Below are 16,917 nucleotides of genomic sequence, written 5' to 3' on the forward strand. Positions count from 1 at the left end.
CTGGGACTGGTGCCGGCACCCGGTCTGGCCAGGGCAGCAGGAAAGCTCTTCACCATCCGGCAGAGGGGGCGGCCGGCCCTCTGGTGGGCCCTTGACTCCCAAAAGGGATTAAAGCTGCTGTGTTCTGTCTCCCCATCCGTGCAGAAGCAGCTCCATAAAGAGCCTAGGCCTCCTCAGACGCCTTTGTGGAAACCTCTGTCTCCAGTCCTCCGTCCTGACTTTCTACCTCCCCACCTCATTCCCTCCTCTGGAGCAGGCCTCAGCCAGGACCATGGGCTGTTCAGGCTTTGGACGTTTGCCCGGGGCCTCCCAGCCTGGGCCAGGCTCGCCTGTGATAAGTTCCACATCCCATCCTCAAACGGGTACTTTCTTTGTTCCTTGAAGGTCACGGCTCCAGGAAAAGCCTTGGCCGCTATTGATTTTCACAAATCTACCAAGATTCCAGGCCCAGAATGCCCAGTCCTCCTCAGGGCCCTGAAAAGGAGGTCAAGGGAAGGGGTGAGAATAGGGGGTGCGCTCGGGGTCTCCCCCTTCGCTGTGTGTGTGCAGCCCCAAACCTAGGTCTGCATTCCTGCCTCTGTTCATCCACAAGCATTACCAGTACCGGCAGCTTGCTGGGCACTGAGCGGGTGCTGCAGGGCATGAAACTGAAACTTCAGATGAGGGACTTTTGAGGTTTTCATGTATCAAACGGTAGGGTCAGAAATGTCAGAGCTGCTGACTTTTAGCACAAAATATCATATGTGAGTCCTCCCTGACCCTTGATCCATCCCCATTGCCCGCCCCAGGCCCTGGGTGAGGATGTGTATTGTGTTACTTTGTAATAAACACAACTATTACTTTGTAGTAATTGTTTCATTTAGTCCAGATCTGACTGTTGGTGTTGGGGGGCCCCAGGCCCCATTCCTGAGCACCCGCATTCACTCAGAGGAAAGGAGCCACCAAGTGCAGTATTTCCTTAGAACCAACTGTGGGCCAGAGGCTAGGAGTCAGTCCCCCCAAAATAGCTACCGTCAGGTCCTCATGGTCTTGGGGAAGACTGGGGGGGGGGAGAGGCGAGGCCTGGAGGGAGCCCTGCTTGGGAGAAATGGTAGAATTTGGTTAGGAAGAAGTGCAGAAAGCATTTCAGGTAGGATGAAGGCTTTGAACAAAGGGCAGACAAGAGCCTGCTGTGTTCAGAACAGCAAGGAGTCTGGTGGGGGAGGGGGGGTTGTGTTGGAGTAATGCCTTGAGGCCCAGGGCCAGGGAGGTGGGCTGGGAACTGGCCAAAAGACCTGCAGGTGGGGCCATGGAAGCTGGACAGTCTCCAGGGCAGAGGCCATAGGGAGGATTTCTAACGTGATTGATTGATTGATTGATTTTTAAATTATTGCTTTCCCAATAGAAATTATTTAAAAAAAATTTTTAATGTTTTATTTATTTTTGAGACAGAGAGAGACAGAACGTGAGAAGGGGAGGGGCAGAGACAGAGTGAGACACAGAATCCGAAGCAGGCTCCAAGCTCTGAGCTGTCAGCACAGAGCCCAATGCGGGGCTCGAACCCACAAACCGTGAGATCATGGCCTGAGCTGAAGTCGGATGCTTAACCGACTGAGCCACCCAGGTGCCCCTAACATGATCTATTGATGAGTAAAGAGCCTCCTGAGGCTGAGAGGGCTTTGAGGCCAGGGCACAGTGGCCCCAGGTTGGGTAGGAATGGGGCTTTTCCCATCTCTTGGCCTCTGGATGGGGTTAACAAATGTGTTCACCCCCAGGAAGCCCCCTCTGGTTTCTTCCCCACTCTTGGCTTGTATCTCTCTCATCGCAGAAAGGCGGTGGAATGTGGTGGCTGCAGGCTCGAGGGTCAGGGATGCTGGCTTCAATTCCCAGCTCTGCCAATCACCAGCAGTATGACCTTGGGCCAGTCATTTAACCTCCCTGAATCCATTTCGTCATTCATAACACAGGTTTAAAATTACCCATCTCATGGTGTCTGCAAAGTGCTTACTTCATACATTATCTCGTGCTTAAAAACTAGAAAGTGCGGGGGTACCTGGCTGGCTCAGTCAGAAGAGTGTTTGGCTCTTGATCTTGGGGTCCTGAGTCTGAGCCCCATGTTGGGCATAGAGATTACTTAAAAAATAAATAAATAAACTTAAAAAAATAGAAAGTGCATAGCGAATCAGGCTCGTTGATGCTCATCTACTCTGTATTTTCTTCATTCTTGGGCACATGTTTTTATGCCTATGGAATCAGGATTCAGTGTATACCTGGTGGGCAAGAACCAAGTTAAACTGCTGGTGTGGGTTACCATTCACAGTGTCTTGGGCTTGAGGAACGTGGCCTAGGTGTGCCCACATTCTCACCTTCTGCTTTCAGGTTTGAATCAGCTGGGCCTGCCTTCCTCCTACTAGGACTGGAAGCACCTCACAGGCAGGGATGGCATCTGGTCTGTGTCTTTCCCACACCCAGCACTGGGTGAGACAAGGCCTCAAATATCTGCTGGGCCAAATTCCTGGAGGGCCTTGCCCAGTCATTCAGTGTCAAGGAAGCAGGGCCAGGAAAAAACTCCCAGGGACTTGATTCTCACTGGAATACTGAAGCATGCCCTCTGGCTGTCCCAAGACCCACACAGGGCAGGACTGTTGTGATGTGAGCTTTGGGCAAATCTATCCATTCTCGGAGCTGTCATGCTGGGGGTGGCACTCAGGGCTGCAGAATGTGGCTCTGACACCTCACGAGGTTCTGCCTGTGGCTTCCCAAGGTTCAAGCCAGGTGGACTGCCCTTTGGGCTTGGAGGAAAGGGTTTCTTCCTGCATGAAATGGCAGGAGGCTGGGTGCCTTCTGAATAGGCCCTCAAGGATGCAGGGACTCTGTGGTCTGCTTACTTCTTCCTGTCTGCTCCTCCCCATGTTCCGGCTCTGTTGTCAGCAGAACCCCACACATGAGGACAAACAGACACCACGGTTCCTTACCTCGGTATAAGGATAGTACCCATCACCTCCACCCCTAAAAGAAATTTAAAAAGCCTAGTGTCTGTTAGGCAGCCTCTGTCTGCATTATCAGAAAACAACACAACTCATCTCCTTGTTTTTTTACCCGAGATTGAATAAAAGACTTCCCATTCTGGGAAATAATTTATTCTACAAATCTTGAGTGCAAACTATACATGAATACCGTGTCAAATACTGGGACTTTCTTTGAGTCCTGAGCCCTGGGTTTGGCTGGAGGTGAATGACTTCCTGATCTGGGCCTCAGTTTTCCCATCTGTGATGTGGGATAGCGTTGGTTCTGGTCGCTTTGCAGAGTGTTTATAGGGCATGAGGTCTGGAGGAGATAAATGAGCCACATGGCATTGTGCTCTGAATAGTGTAATATAGGCTCCAGAAATAAGAGGTTGGTAGTAGTCTTTAAATTCCTTCCACACGAGGGCTGCCTGGGTGGCTCAGTCGGTTGAGCATCCGACTTCAGCTCAGGTCATGATCTCAGAGTCTGTGAATTTGAGCCCCGCATCGAGCTCTGTGCTGACAGCTCGGACGGAGCCTGGAGCCTGCTTCTGATCCTGTGTCTCCCTCTCTCTCTTCCCCTCCCCCACTCATGCTCTGTCTCTCTCACTTTCAAAAGTGAATAAATGTTAAAAAAAAATTAAAAAAAAAATTCCTTCCACATGAGACCTGGCCTGCATGCAGTAGGTGCTCAGTAAATATTAGTGGAAGGAGATGGGGAGGGTGTAAGTAACCTAACCTTTGTGGACGCTGACTCTCCAGAAAATCAGATGACAACAAGGAGCCTCTCCATGAGAAAATGTATATGTGGGTGGACACATCATTTTGTTCATGATCTCACAAGGTTCATGGATCCCTGAGGTTCCAGATCCTAGCAGCAGAGTCTTGTTCAAACAGTGTTTGAGCTGGGTGGCTATTTACCTGATTGGGATCTGTCCTTGCACACTGCCCACCAAGTGGGATGTGGATGGGGTATCTAGAAGGTCTGGGAGCTCAACATTTATCCTGGCTCTCTAACCATGCCAGAGACACTCTTCCTTAACCCCTTTGAGTTCGGTTATCCTGGCCCTGGCCCAGGACTGCCTATGGCTGGCCCCAGGACATCGTGCTTTCCTCTCTGTAGTTTGGATAGATGAGGGCTAGTCCTGAAGCTCTGTGGATAGAGCAGACAATGCTTGCTCTACACCCAGAGGCTGCCTCTAGGCCACCAGAGCCTGCCAGGCCCAGAGAAGCCCCCCACCAGAGTATATTGGTATGGTGGAAGCTTTTGAGAGAGGTGTCTAACAATTCCTTTTGACCCGGGCCCAAGTTCAGCATCTGAAGTGGAGGGAGCCTGGTTGTGAGGCTGCAAGCAGGGGATGGGGCATAGGGAAAACCCATTTTGCAGGCAGCCTATCTCTACACCTCACCCCTGGCTGAGCCCTGGGGCTTAGACTCTGACTCTCTACCTGGGGTCATGAGACAGCTTTCTCCAGCCTCCCACCAGTCCTCAGGAGTTGGCAGGAGACAGGTAAAGGTAGGACATCATCATCCTGAGGTACTGACCCCTCTCCCAGTCCGTACAACACACACACACACACACACACACACACACGCACACGCACATATGTGCCTGGTTCCTTCCTGGGGGAGCATTAGGTTTATTTCCAGTCCGGCTGAACTTTTAGGGAGATGGGTGGTGCCACCATACCCGCTCTGTCCTGCTGGAGAACCGGAGATGGCACAGCCCAGCAGCCTGAGGACTGGTTTCCTTTTCACAGATTAATGCCAGGGGGTGAGGTAGTTGACACGACTGTGGAGAGAAACAGGGGTGAGGCAGGGGCCTCCAGGGTGTCCTGGAAAGTCAGGCTGTCCTTCTCTAGGCTTTTCCCCCAAACCCACCACCCTGTCCTCGAGGCTCTGAAAACACACCTTCCATCCTGCCTTTCTATGGCTCAAGAGCCCTCAATGGCTCCCTGTTTCCTTTTATTTATATATTTTCAGTGACTCTGCTTGACTTTCAAGCCCCCCCTCCTCCACTTTCACCTTGCCTCATCTTTTGTTTCCCATTGATTACCCATTGATAATGTACTGCTTTGCTCATTTTTCAAACATTTAGTGCACCTGCTCTAGCAGGCACTATGTAGCAGTAAGAAATCAGAAAGCATTCCCTTGTGTGTGCACAGGGTGGGTGAGAGAAGGCAAGCTCTCCAACGATAAGTATAATGCCATAGTCTGCATGCTGTCAGATATGCGTGCACATGTGGTGAGCGACCCAAGGGGGTTTAAGCTAGAGGGGAGAGGCAGGGGATCAGCAAAGACTTCAAGAAGGATGGAACATCTAGGCTGGGCTTTCAAGGGTGGGGAGGGATTTTCCAGGCAGAGAGGGAAGGACTATCTAGGCCCAGCAACAGCAGCAGCAAAGGTGTGGAGTGCCTGGTTGTGCTGGTCCTTTGGATGATACCCAGGAGTCTGGTACTGCTGCCGTGGAGGGAAGGGGGCTGGGTAGGTGGGAGATGACCAAATGATGAAGATGCCTGAATACCTTGCACACTCCTGCTGGGAACATGAGCCTCAGCCCTTACCACCTATCCACATCCTGGAAGGCAAACTCTCAGTTCTTTCCATCATGTGTCTTACATGCCTGTTTAGTTTTCCAGCCGCTTTCCTCCCTGGTAAACCCTCCTCCTTTTGGCCTAGTCTGAGCCAAATCTGGTGAGACAGGCACCGTGCTCCCCCCCATCTCCCAGCAGGCCATCCTTTTGCCTGGCGAGGATCTCTTAGGAGGGAGGCAACTCAGTCCCCAATATCACCCAGGAGGTACCAATCCCTTGGTGCAAGGCCCCATGGGTGCAGTGGGGTCTGAGAATCCCCAGAGTCCAGAGGCGGCAGAGGCACAGCCCCAACGGGCGAGTGGCTAGGTGCGAGCAGGGGCGGGGTCACTCCCCTACCTGTAGATTGAGCCGAAGCGTCGGTAAGCATTCCTGCGAAAAACGGAGGAGGAAGGTGAGCCCGAGGTGGGGAAGGGCGACCCTATCCAGGAACCTCACTCCCATCTCCAGAAGCGCCATCCCACCAGAAGGATTACTAAAGTCCACCCTCGTCCCACCTAAGGCCTCCACTCCGAAAGGGTGGGGTTGCCAGGGGGGACTGGGCGACAGGGTGTTCCGTTTGATAGGAATTAAACACCCATTCATTTTGAGACTGCAATTTTTTGGAGGTGTATTGGAGCCCAGCAGTTCTTCCCAGGTCTCACAGTTTCAAGAGTCACTAAGTGTACTCTGAAGAAGATGGCCATGTACTCTGAGGCCCATCCTCCCTCCCTGAGGTATGGGGTCCCGGGGCCTGTGCCGTCACTTACAGGGTGTCGAAAGGCAGGGGCTTCTGTCCGTAGCGGTCCAGGCTGGGGTTCTGGTTGAGACAGTACTGGCGCAGGGCCAGAGGAATGGGGGGTCCGTGAATCTAGGGGGACACTGACCCCCGCCCCCGCCCCGCACATTGCTCTCTGCCGGAGATCTTAGCCCTGGGGACTGGGAAACCCTGCCTGGGCGTCCTTTCCCCTCCCCGACCCCCGTGTTAGCCTCTTCTTCCCCACCCCCTGGTCCCCAGGGACAGGTCAGCGCGCAGCCCTCCTTACCCGCCAGTTCTGGGTCACCTCGGGCTTCAAGTACCGCACCGCGTAGCCACTGAAACTCTCCACTGCGGAGAGACCGCCCATAGGCAGCCCCCAGCCCTCCGCGGACAAACTCCGCCCCCGCTCTTACCTGAGCCCGCCCCTAGATCAAACCACGCCCACACACTTGTTCTTTGAGCCAGTCCCGCCTCCCCTGCCCCGCCAGAACAAGCCCCGCCTCCAAACCCTGCCCCAAGGGCCCCAGAACCAGCCCCGCGCGCAGCCTCCGCCCCAATGGCGTCCTCTGGCGTGGGCCTGGCCCCTGCCTCCTCCACAAGACGAACCCCACCTCCCTGTCCCTCAGCCCATTTCGGTCCCGCTCGCTCTCTGTGCCCAGCTGCTCCTCAGCTTCCCCGCTGTCCTTGCCACAGCCCACCTGATGCCGCCCCCCTCAGCCCCCAGCCGCAGTTGGCTTCCCGGGTCTCTCCCGCCTTATGGCATCCTCCGCGCCCAGTAGACTGACCCCTCTTGTTCAGGCAGGGCAACTTGAACTCGCCAGCCGAGGACACGAAGCGGGACCAGTCCTCAATGGCGCGAGTGAAACAAGGCCAGTCCACCCGGTTGATGCCCGGCGCGATGGGTACCAGCTTTCCCTCATGGCACCTGTTTCGGAGTCGCCGGCCGGTTTCGGTGATGTCCTGCCGGGCGATGGGAGTCAGGGCCGCGTGGTAGGTGCCGAAGCCTGGGGGGCGACCCAGACCGCCCCATAGACAGGAGCTGATAACTTGGCCCATCTGACCCATGGGCCTGATGGAGGGCCTTGAAGCCCCTAAAGGAGATGGGAAGGGGGAAGGGCCACAAGCAGGCAGCTGGAGAACCAGAGGTACTTGGGGCTGGGCACAGGCAGGGCCTTCACACCGTCTCCCCTGAGCAAACCCAGGGCCAGAAGCAAAGGACACTCACCAAGCACTGCAGAGGTTTATTGGGGACACCGAAAAGTGTGAAGTAGGCGTTGTCAAAGTCATCTGAGGAAGAAAAAGGAGGGAAGAGGTAGGTGTCTCCTCTACTTTGGACCCGAGTCCTACTTCTGGGAATTTATCCCACATTACAGGTACACAACTGGGAAATGATATGAGTAAAAGATCTACCCATTTCAACATTGTTCGTAAGAGAAAATGGCCGGGAATAGCTCAAGTGTCTCGTTCAAGGACTTGTTAAATACACTCTGATACATCCTGGCTATGCAGCTACTTAAAATAAACAGGAAATTCTCGATACAGGAACTCCAAGGTGCAGAAGAGTATATGCTGTATGCTACCTTTTGCTTTAAAGCACAAAACTGAGGAGACTGGAGGCAGAGAAGAATATACATTCAGGTCATCACCTTAACTATGTCATCAAACTTGGCATCACGAATAGCAGGATAACAACATTATGTGCCTCCTGCTGAAGCACTATGGCAAGCATGCAAGATTCTGGCCAGCGATGTTTTACCTGGTTAATCAAGCCTCCCCAACCAGCTTCTCGTTTACAGAAAACAGTCAAGGTAAACAACACCCTAAGGAAACAATCACTCGCATTCACAATGTAGGACTGTCTATCATGTAACTATTTTGAACTCTAAAAAGTCGATATGAGGGAAAAATGGAAAGTGGGCAGACTATTTCAGACTGAAACTAAAGATATGTAACACCCAGTTGCAATGCACAATCCTAGATTGCAGTCTGGTTCCAGAAAGAATTTTATTTTATTTATTTATTTATTTATTTATTTATTATTTTTTTTTAATAAATTTTTTTTAACATTTATTTTTGAGACAGAGAGAGACAGAGCATGAACGGGGGAGGGTCAGAGAGAGGGAGACACAGAATCTGAAACAGGCTCCAGGCTCTGAGCCGTCAGCACAGAGCCCGACACGGGGCTCAAACTCACGGACCGTGAGATCATGACCTGAGCCGACCTGAGCCGAAGTCGGCCGCTTAACCGACTGAGCCACCCAGGCGCCCCTTTATTTTATTTTATTTTATTTTATTTTATTTTATTGTTTTTTTGTTTTTGTTTTTTTTGTTTTGTTGTTTTTTTTTTTTTTTGAGAGAGAAAGAGCACGTGGGGAAGGGCAGAGAGAGGGAGAAAGAGAATCCCAAGCAGGCTCCAGGCTGCAAGCACAGAGCTAGATGGGGCTCAAAGTCACGAAACTGTGAGATCATGACTTGAGCAGAAACGAAGAGTTGGACGCTCAACCAACACCCAGGTGCCCCCAAAAGGATTTTAAAGCTATGAGATATCTTTAGGGGTCATTTGGGACATTTAAATATAGACCACATATTATGTGTTAGGGAATTATTGTTAACTTTCCTAGATGTGATAATGGTATTGTGTCACAGAGGAGGCTGTTAGCAGTGGGAGCTGCTTGCTGAAGAGTGTGGGAGAGTGTGAGTGTGTGTGTGTGTTAGAGAGAGAAGAATCAAATATGGTAATACAGTACCCGAAGCAGGTGGAAGGCAACCGGTGTCCATAGTATTATCCTTCCAATTTTTCTCTATGTTTGAATACACTCATGGTAAAAAGTTAGGGAGCAGAAGTATATATATTTGTATTTGCATTAATAAACAATGGAAGGATACATTAGGAACTAGATGGACACCGTAAATCAGCAGAGGTGGAGAGTGGAGGCGGCAAGGTGTTAAAACGTACATTATTACAGCATTTTGAATTTTGAAGCTGTGACTTGCTTACTTTTATTAAAAGCATATACTTGCCATAAAATACGTATCTAAATCAAGAGCGTTCCCTAAAAATGTAAATTGCTGGTTTCCAAGAGCCTTCCCACGCAGCAGTTAGTGGGAGCCCCGTGGCTGCTCCCTCATAGAGGGACAGGTGGGGGGACCCCACTTCACCTTCCATCCCTCCCCCTTCCCCACCTCCCCACCCACCTCTGGCATGTCCCATCTTGGTCCCTGCAGGGCTCTGCACGGGACCTCTGGAGGTCTCCATGCAGTCTCTGACACCCTCACCCCACCTGTCACCTCAGCTGCAACCTGGGCCTCATTCCAGACTCCCTGCTCTTGCTCAGCACCCACTCTGTTACCAAATCCTGTTACTTTATCTCCTAAATACTTTCCGAAACCCTCTCCTGTGGCCAAGACACTGTCACTCCTTCCTGAAGACTGTGTTCCCTCCCGGTGTCTTAACACCCACCCCCCTTATCCACCTCTGGTCCCTCTGGGCCATCCTCCACCCCCTCCCCACCCCCAGAATGCTCAGACTTCTTTTCTGCTTCAGGTCTTCAGAGGTTCCTCTTTCTCTCCCAAGTCCAGACCCCTGAGCTTAGCAACAGGGCCCTTTCTGAGCTGTGCCCTTCTCCCCTCCCCAGCTCCTACTGTGATCACCAACTTTACCCTTTGGCTCAACCAACCCCCCCCCCCCCAAGTTCACCCAACACCTCCTGCAGCTTTTCTTTTCCAGGTCCCTGTACATGCTGTTCCCTCTAGCTAGGACACCTTTGCTTCCCCGTCACCGCAGCTCAGTGTCAGGCACCAAGCAAGTGCTTAATAAATGTGTGGAAATGAATGTGTATTCCTGCATCCATGCATGCATTCATGCATTCATTCATTCATTCATTCATTCATTCATTCATTCACAGGCACCCCCACCTCCACACCCAAGCCGCTCAATGGATGAAGACTTACTCCTTGGGCCTATGTGGCCTTTTCACCCCAAAGACGCTCAGGTCCTCCTCCCATTCACGGTAAGCGTGAGGAGGCTGTTCCTCTTTTCCATCTGGAGAGCAGGTTGGGCAGAAGCTGTCATTATTGCTTTTATTATCACTCCTACTACTGCGACAACTGACTTCTGCACAGCTCTCTCTCTCTGAATAACAACCGCCACATTGTTGCGCACGTACTATGTGCCGGGCACTACGTTAAGTGCTTCTCTTGGCTTGTTTTAATCTCACGGTAACCTTGCGAGGCAGGGGCTGTTATCATCCCCATTTTCCTGATAGGGAAGCAGAGGCTCAGACCTAAGCAGAGCTGGGACTAGCCCTTTTAATGCTTTCATGTGCCACCGATGGCCTTGCCCTCTACCAGGGCTCTCCTTGAAACCCTCCACCCACTCCTTTCCCAAAGGCCCAGAAGGGCCGCGGACACCAGCGGCAGCCAGGTGGCCTGACCTTTGCGGCAGTAGGTGGTGGACCGGCAGTGCTCGTCTGAAAGACAGGCCCTGACAGAGTCCATGTCCATGCGGCGCAGGCTGGGCAGGGCCGGGTGGTACAGCTGTTGCTTCATGCCCGCCAGCTGGTTGCGCGTCCGCGCCACCGGCAGCGAGATGGCCGGGGACGCGTACACGTGGGTGGAGCTGTCCTTCCAGGGCACCAGGTCGACGATGCGGGCCATGGCTGGGGAGCAGAGACACCCAGACCAAACACTCTCCTGTGGGGTAGCGCGACCTTGGCCAGTGCGGATTTGTCTACTCGCCCAACGGTTATGGACGATGTACCCTCGGCTAGGAGCTCCCCATGTGGTGTCAGGGAAACCCGGACTCACGCACGCATGCGCAAACACACGACGTGCTCAGGGCTCTGGCAGGTGAGCACAGGGTGTGTGTGGTTGGGAACGGTCTAAAAGAGGAGGCGTAAGAGTCTTCTATTCTTAAGTAATGATCAGGAAGAAGCAGCAGCAAGTGGGTTCAGAATTTAGCTCAGTCTGCCTCTGGGTAGCTAATTATGGACTTCTGGCCTTAGCTAAAGTGCCTGGCATTTACTCAAAATTCTACAGGGAGACATAGGAAAGTTTTAAATAAGGGGAGAGGCATGAACTACAAGAGATATGAACTACAAAAGCATTGCTGGTTGCTCAGTGCCTCCCTTTAAAGAGAGGCTATTCCCACAGCCTTTCGGTCATTTAAACGTTAGGAGAATTTGTTGAGCCGGCTTGCTTTCTTCCTGACCCAGTTACAGGTGCGAGAGGGAGGTGGGCGGTAAGTGGGTAGGAGGAGCGAGGACCTTGGACCATGGAGGAGCAGGGAGAGGGCAAGGTGACTGGCCTGAGGAAGCTGTCTCAGGGGGTAGGCCTGCATGGGGAGGATGGGGAATGGGGCGGGGAGAAGTGGGGGGGAAGGGACACACTGCTCCTCACCCACCGACAGTGGCTACCTTGTCTGCAGGGCACAGGCCCCAGATGCACAGGCCTATGAGGGTTTTCTGCTCTTCTGACTACTCAGTGGGGAGAAGAGGCAGGAAGATGGGCTGGCCTCAGAGCCTTATACAGTAGGAGCACAAAGGAACATTCTGCGGAGACAATGCCCACTGCAGCCTGATTGTGAGGACGCCTGCTCCTCGGCAACCCTGGCAACTGTAGGCTCTGAGGAGAGGAGCCAGCTAGCAAGGGTGCTGTGAACTGGCCCCCGCTTTCAGCTTTCCTGAAGGTTGCTGTCTCCCAAGCCTTAGCACAAGCCAGGCATGTTGAGAAATGTCCGAAAGGAAGTGGGCTCCCTGGAGGCAGCCATATGAGGGCTAGCCAGGGCAGGCTGTGTGATCCTGGACTAGTCGCTGTCTCTCTCTAGGTCTCAAGGCTCTGTGTTAGGCAAGACCCTAGGTCCTGCCATGCAGGGCGACTGTGGGCTCTCCTGGAAACCTGAGGGCACTGCCCTGCCTGCCTGCCAGCCCTTGGGTCTCCAAGGGTGGCGATTAGCAGTGGCCAGTATCCAGGGTCAGCATAAAGGGATCAGGGAGAGTGGTGGCCTCAGCAGGATAGGGATTAGCAGGTGATATTCTAGCCCTGGCCCACTGGAGTCCTGCAGCCTCCCTCCCTCCTTCCCAGGAAACAGAGGTCATGAGTGCCTAAGCCCAGCACCTGAAAGCCCCGGGGCCTGCCCACCATCCTGGTCACAACCATTGGTGATGGACCCCACATGTGAGGAAACCCTGAGGAGAGTCTGACTTGTTTGCCTGTATTGGCATATGCCCCACATACAACTGTCCAGGTGCTGAGAGTGACAAGTCCAGAGACCCCTCCTGTGAGGTTCACACAGGATTTGGCTCCCTACCTGCTCCACCTCCAGGGCTCCATACAGCTCCCAGACAGCATCCCCCAAGCCCTACTCCTCAGAGAAGACTTTCCCAGAGTTGAGTCTACTCACCACCCCACCTCCAGTTTATTTTTCTTTTAACGTTATAAAATATAAAAAAATACAGAGAATGCATAAATATAGAATGTAACTAATAATTTATAAAGCGAGAGCTCGTGTACTATTATTCAGGTCAAGACAAGAGGTACTACTTTGCAAAACTGATTAGCAGTTTCTTAAAACATGAAACGTAAAATTACCATATAACAGCAATTTTACCCCTAGGAATCTTCCCAAGAGAACTGAAAATATATAGGTCCAGGCAAAAACTTACATGCAAATGTTCACAGCAGCATTATTTCAAACAGCTAATAAGTGCAACAACCCAAGAGTCCATTGACTAGTGAGTAAATAAATTCCACCATGGAATACTCAAGAATTAAAAATTATTATTGTTTATTAAATTTTTTTTATTGTTTATTTATTTTTGAGAGAGAGAGAGAGATACAGAGCATGAGCAGGGAAGGGGCAGAGAGAGGGAGACACAGAATCTGAAGCAGGCTCCAGGCTCTGAGCTATCAGCACAGACACCGACACGGGTCTTGAACCTGTGAACCATGAGATCATGGCCTGCACCGAAGTCAGACGCTTAACCGACTCAGGGCCCCCCAAATTAAAAAAAAATTTAAGTTTATTTACTTATTTTGAGAGAGACAGAGACAGTGTGAATGGGGGAGGGGCAGAGAGAGAGGCAGAGAGAGAGAACCCAAACAGGCTGCATGCCACCAGCACAAAGCCCAATGCAGGGCTTGAACTCATGAAACCGTAAGATCATGACCTGAGCCGAAACCAGATGCTTAACCAACTGAGCCACTCAGGCACCCCGGAATACTCAAGAATTAAAAAGAAATGAGGTATTGATATATGCTCCCATGTGGAAGATCCTCAAAGACATTTTGCTAAATGAAAGAAGTCCGACAAAAAACCAGTCTGCTTGTTGTATGATCCATTTATATAAAATGTCCAAAAAAGGCCAATTTTAGGGGACAGAAAGCTGATTAGTGGCTGTCGGGAGCTGTGGCTGAGTATGGGGAGTGATTCCCATGAAGCATGAAGGGTCTCATTGGGACAACAACGGCAATGTTCTAGAACTGGATGGTGCAGGTTGCAAAGCTCAGTCAATTTACTAAAAATCATTGAGCTGTACAGTTAAAATGGGAAAATTTTATGGCTTATAAATTATACCTCAGTAAAGTTGTTTTAAAAAATTGATGCCAGCTAAAGAAAGCAAGAAATGATGCCAGGCCCTAGAAGCTTCCACCTGCTCCTCCCCAGTTCCAACCCCCTGCAAGAGGTAACCGCTCTCTGGCTGCATAACGTCACCACATGACTGCTGCTTTTCTTTTTCCTCTTACTACCTACGTGTGCAGCCATAGACAAGACAGGCTCATTTTGCCCCTTTTGAACTTTGTATATACGGACATTGGGGTCTTTTGAGCCTGGCTTCTTTCCCTCCATACATATGTGCACATGAGGGTCATCCAAACTGGTGTGTGGCCAAAGTTTGCTCATGTTCCTCGCCCTAGAACCCTTACTCTTCCCCCAGTCACATCTGGCTTTGCCCACTCCCCAGGGGCTCCGCTACCTCCAGGTTGCTCAGCCCAGGGAGGAGGGCACAGACCAAGCCTCACTCATGCAGGGTCCCGTGCCATTACTCCTCCCCCAGCGCCTCATTCCCCTTGGCTTGCAGCATGCTCGCTTTCTGCTCTCCCATGTGCCAGAGGGCTCCAGGGGCCATCTTTGTCCCCTTCTCTTCTTTAGTTGCATTGAATTTCCCGGGGGTTCTGAATCTGGCTTGTGGCTTTACACAGCATGTAGAAGCTGAGCTCATGAGTCCAACATTTCTTTTCTTTTTTTAATTTTTAAAGTTGATTTATTTATTTTGAGAGAGACAGAGACAGCATGAGCAGGGGAGGGTCAGAGAGAGGGAGAGAGAGAATCCCAAGCAGGCTCTGCACTGTCAGTGCTGAGCCTGACGTGGGGCTCCAACTCACTGACTGTGAGATCGTGACCTGAGCAGAAACTGAGAGTCAGATGTTTAACTGACCGAGCCACCCAGGTGCCCCTAACATTTCTATCTCCCCAAACTCCAGACACACACGCACAGCCCTCGCCAGCTACTGCACATTTCTACTTGGACGTCTCTCAGACATCTTACCAAAGTAAAGTTCATGATTTCCCCTCCCCTCCAAACTCTTCCTCCCACCTCCCAGCTCCAGGCTTCCTCTTTTGGGTAAGTGGCACCACCTGCCACCCAGTTGCCCGAGCTGCACCCTCAACACCTCCCTTTTCCTCCCCCTCCCCTTTCTCTCTGCCTCTGCCACCCACCAGCCCAAGCCATGTCACCTCTGCATGGGCCTCCATCCAGCTAGAGGCGAGGGTGAATATCACCGATCTCACCAGCCATTGCTTGGAGGCCGGGCAGAGTTGAAGAACTTGCTGTCCCCAGCCAGGGCCTGGCCAGAGGTGCTGTGGGAGGAGCCCTTATGCTCTGCAGCCTGGCATATTTATGGAGGACACACAGGGGCCACCTTGAGCTCCGTTATTGCTGTTGGCCCTCGCTGGCAGAAAGAACATCCTCCCATGCCAGCCACCTTGGGGAGTTGCATAACAGGGGCCATGCACGAGGCTCTGGGGAGGAGTGATCGCATGGGACTGTGTGTGAGTGAGGCTTGGTCTGTGTGGCTCCCTCCCTGGGCTGAGCAACCTGGAGGCAGCGGAGCCCCTGGGGAGTGGGCAAAGTCAGATGTGCTTGGGAGAAGAGAAGGGGGTTCTAGGGCGAGGAAAATAAACAAACTTTGGCCATACACCAGTGTGGATGACCCTCATGTGCATATATATGGAGGGAAGAAGCCAGGGGTCATCCGGTCATAGAATGATTTGTTGCTCTGCAGGCTCCTGACCAGTGCACATGCTCACTGCACATCAGCTGGACAGGTGGTGCCTGGCCCCTGTTCAAAATCATCATGGGCTTTCCTGGTCCGTCCACTAAAACCCAAAGTCCTTACCATGGTTTACGGGCCCTATGTGATCTGTCCTGGCCGACCTCGATCTCATCTCCCACCGCTCTTCATTATACCCACTAACCCTCCGACCCCTCCCTGTTCCTTGGGTGCATCCAGGCTCATTCCAGCCTCAGGACTTTACCCTTGCAGTGTCTTCTGTCTGGAACACGGTCCATTCAGCTCTTGCTTTTCATGGCTTGGCCCAAATCTCCCCCTCTGGATGGAGGCCTGCCTGCCCTCCTCCCACTGACACACTCGTGTCTCTGCCCTGCTTGTGCACACTGCTGGGCACACAGGAGGAGCTCAGGAGATGGTGTGGGTGACCTAGTCCCCATCCCTTGCTGGCTACCCCTCTCCTCTACTCTCACCCAGTTCTTGTCATCTCGCTGAGCCCTTCTTCACTGGGCTGCCGTCCCTGTCTCCCTGAAGATCTCTGTCTCCCTGCTAGGGCCGGACCTCAGTTTGCGGGGCTAGCTCACAGGCAGTCAGCCATCCCTCAGTCCTTGGATTCTTCCTAAAGGCCCAGCTCTGGGACCATGGCCGACCGGACAGAGCCCAAGGCAGGGGCTACTGAGGTCCTGCCAAGCTGCAGAAGACTCTGGCCCAGAGAGACTCTGCCTGAGTCCTGGATCTGAAGCTGGAGGGCTGGGGTGTGCCTCCTGCCACTGCTGACTGACAGTTGACAAGCCTCTGCCACCTAGAGTCTCCCAGGATCACATGGAGACATCAAGCTGTTATTCTCCCACCGGCCACCCTGTGGCTTGGTCAAGGTATGTGGCAAACTGGGCCCCTGGAACCTGGGGAGGTCCCCTGGTGACTCATGGTGTCCCAAGCAGGTCCACATGGGGCTCCTTCCCTGGGACCTAGATCCCTGCTGGCCCCTGGAGGGTTGCTGCTGGCTGCCTGGGCCTGGAGCTCCTGTCTTCCACCACCACCTCCCCACCCCTGTTCGGCCCCTGCTAATCCTTTGCACACGGCACCACTGCTGCCTGTTAATCCCCCCTGTGTCTGAGCGACCAGCCGCAAGTGTCAGGGACAAGGCAATTCCTGGCTGGTGGTTGGCATCCGAGCAGGTAACTCGGGATGAGGTGGTAGCTGGGTGTGGGGCCTGGTAGGAACCCCCATGCTCTCCTTCTAGCAAGGCATCTAGACTTGGAGAATAGGGCAAGACAGGAAAACTGGGCTTCTCTCTCTGCCTGTGGGACTCAAA

General features: G+C 52.5%; 2 protein-coding genes across 4 annotated transcripts in view; one reads left to right on the top strand and one right to left on the bottom strand.

The window, feature by feature from the left end:
- Positions 1-3,576: 3,576 nt before the first annotated feature.
- On the bottom strand, positions 3,577-11,833 carry TEPP (testis, prostate and placenta expressed). Of its 3 annotated transcripts, none has more exons than XM_027075872.2 (8): positions 11,729-11,833; positions 10,748-10,972; positions 7,540-7,601; positions 7,100-7,274; positions 6,601-6,662; positions 6,325-6,374; positions 5,915-5,947; positions 3,578-4,776 (listed from the first exon to the last, which is right to left on the bottom strand). In XM_027075872.2, exons 2-8 carry the CDS (start codon positions 10,968-10,970, stop codon positions 4,746-4,748), a joined length of 636 nt encoding a protein of 211 aa, XP_026931673.2. In that variant the 5' UTR covers positions 10,971-10,972; positions 11,729-11,833; the 3' UTR covers positions 3,578-4,745. The 3 variants fall into 3 exon arrangements, with proteins under 3 accessions (XP_053067099.1, XP_026931673.2, XP_026931672.2); XM_027075871.2 differs by having other exon boundaries at positions 3,591-4,776; positions 6,325-6,389; XM_053211124.1 differs by lacking the exon at positions 6,325-6,374 and having other exon boundaries at positions 3,577-4,776.
- CNGB1 (cyclic nucleotide gated channel subunit beta 1) overlaps positions 5,170-16,917 on the top strand; it is an 85,749-nt gene continuing 74,001 nt past the window's right edge. The window contains exons 1-3 of the mRNA XM_053211125.1: positions 5,170-8,122; positions 10,220-10,324; positions 16,228-16,477. The gene's annotated coding sequence lies outside the window, so the exon portion shown is untranslated. The remainder of the gene's footprint in view (positions 8,123-10,219; positions 10,325-16,227; positions 16,478-16,917) is intronic.

Source organism: Acinonyx jubatus, chromosome E2, assembly GCF_027475565.1.
Source record: "Acinonyx jubatus isolate Ajub_Pintada_27869175 chromosome E2, VMU_Ajub_asm_v1.0, whole genome shotgun sequence".
NCBI lineage: Eukaryota > Metazoa > Chordata > Mammalia > Carnivora > Felidae > Acinonyx > Acinonyx jubatus.

Excerpts from the sequence above, each read along its gene's own strand:
- TEPP (XM_053211124.1), bottom strand. The coding sequence starts at position 10,970 with ATGGCCCGCATCGTCGACCTGGTGCCCTGGAAGGACAGCTCCACCCAC. Across the intron at positions 6,663-7,099 it reads GCCCTGCCTGAACAAGAGGG|TGGAGAGTTTCAGTGGCTAC; the intron begins GTCAGTCTACTG and ends GTCTCTCCGCAG. Across the intron at positions 5,948-6,600 it reads AGGTGACCCAGAACTGGCGG|GAATGCTTACCGACGCTTCG; the intron begins GTAAGGAGGGCT and ends CGTTTTTCGCAG.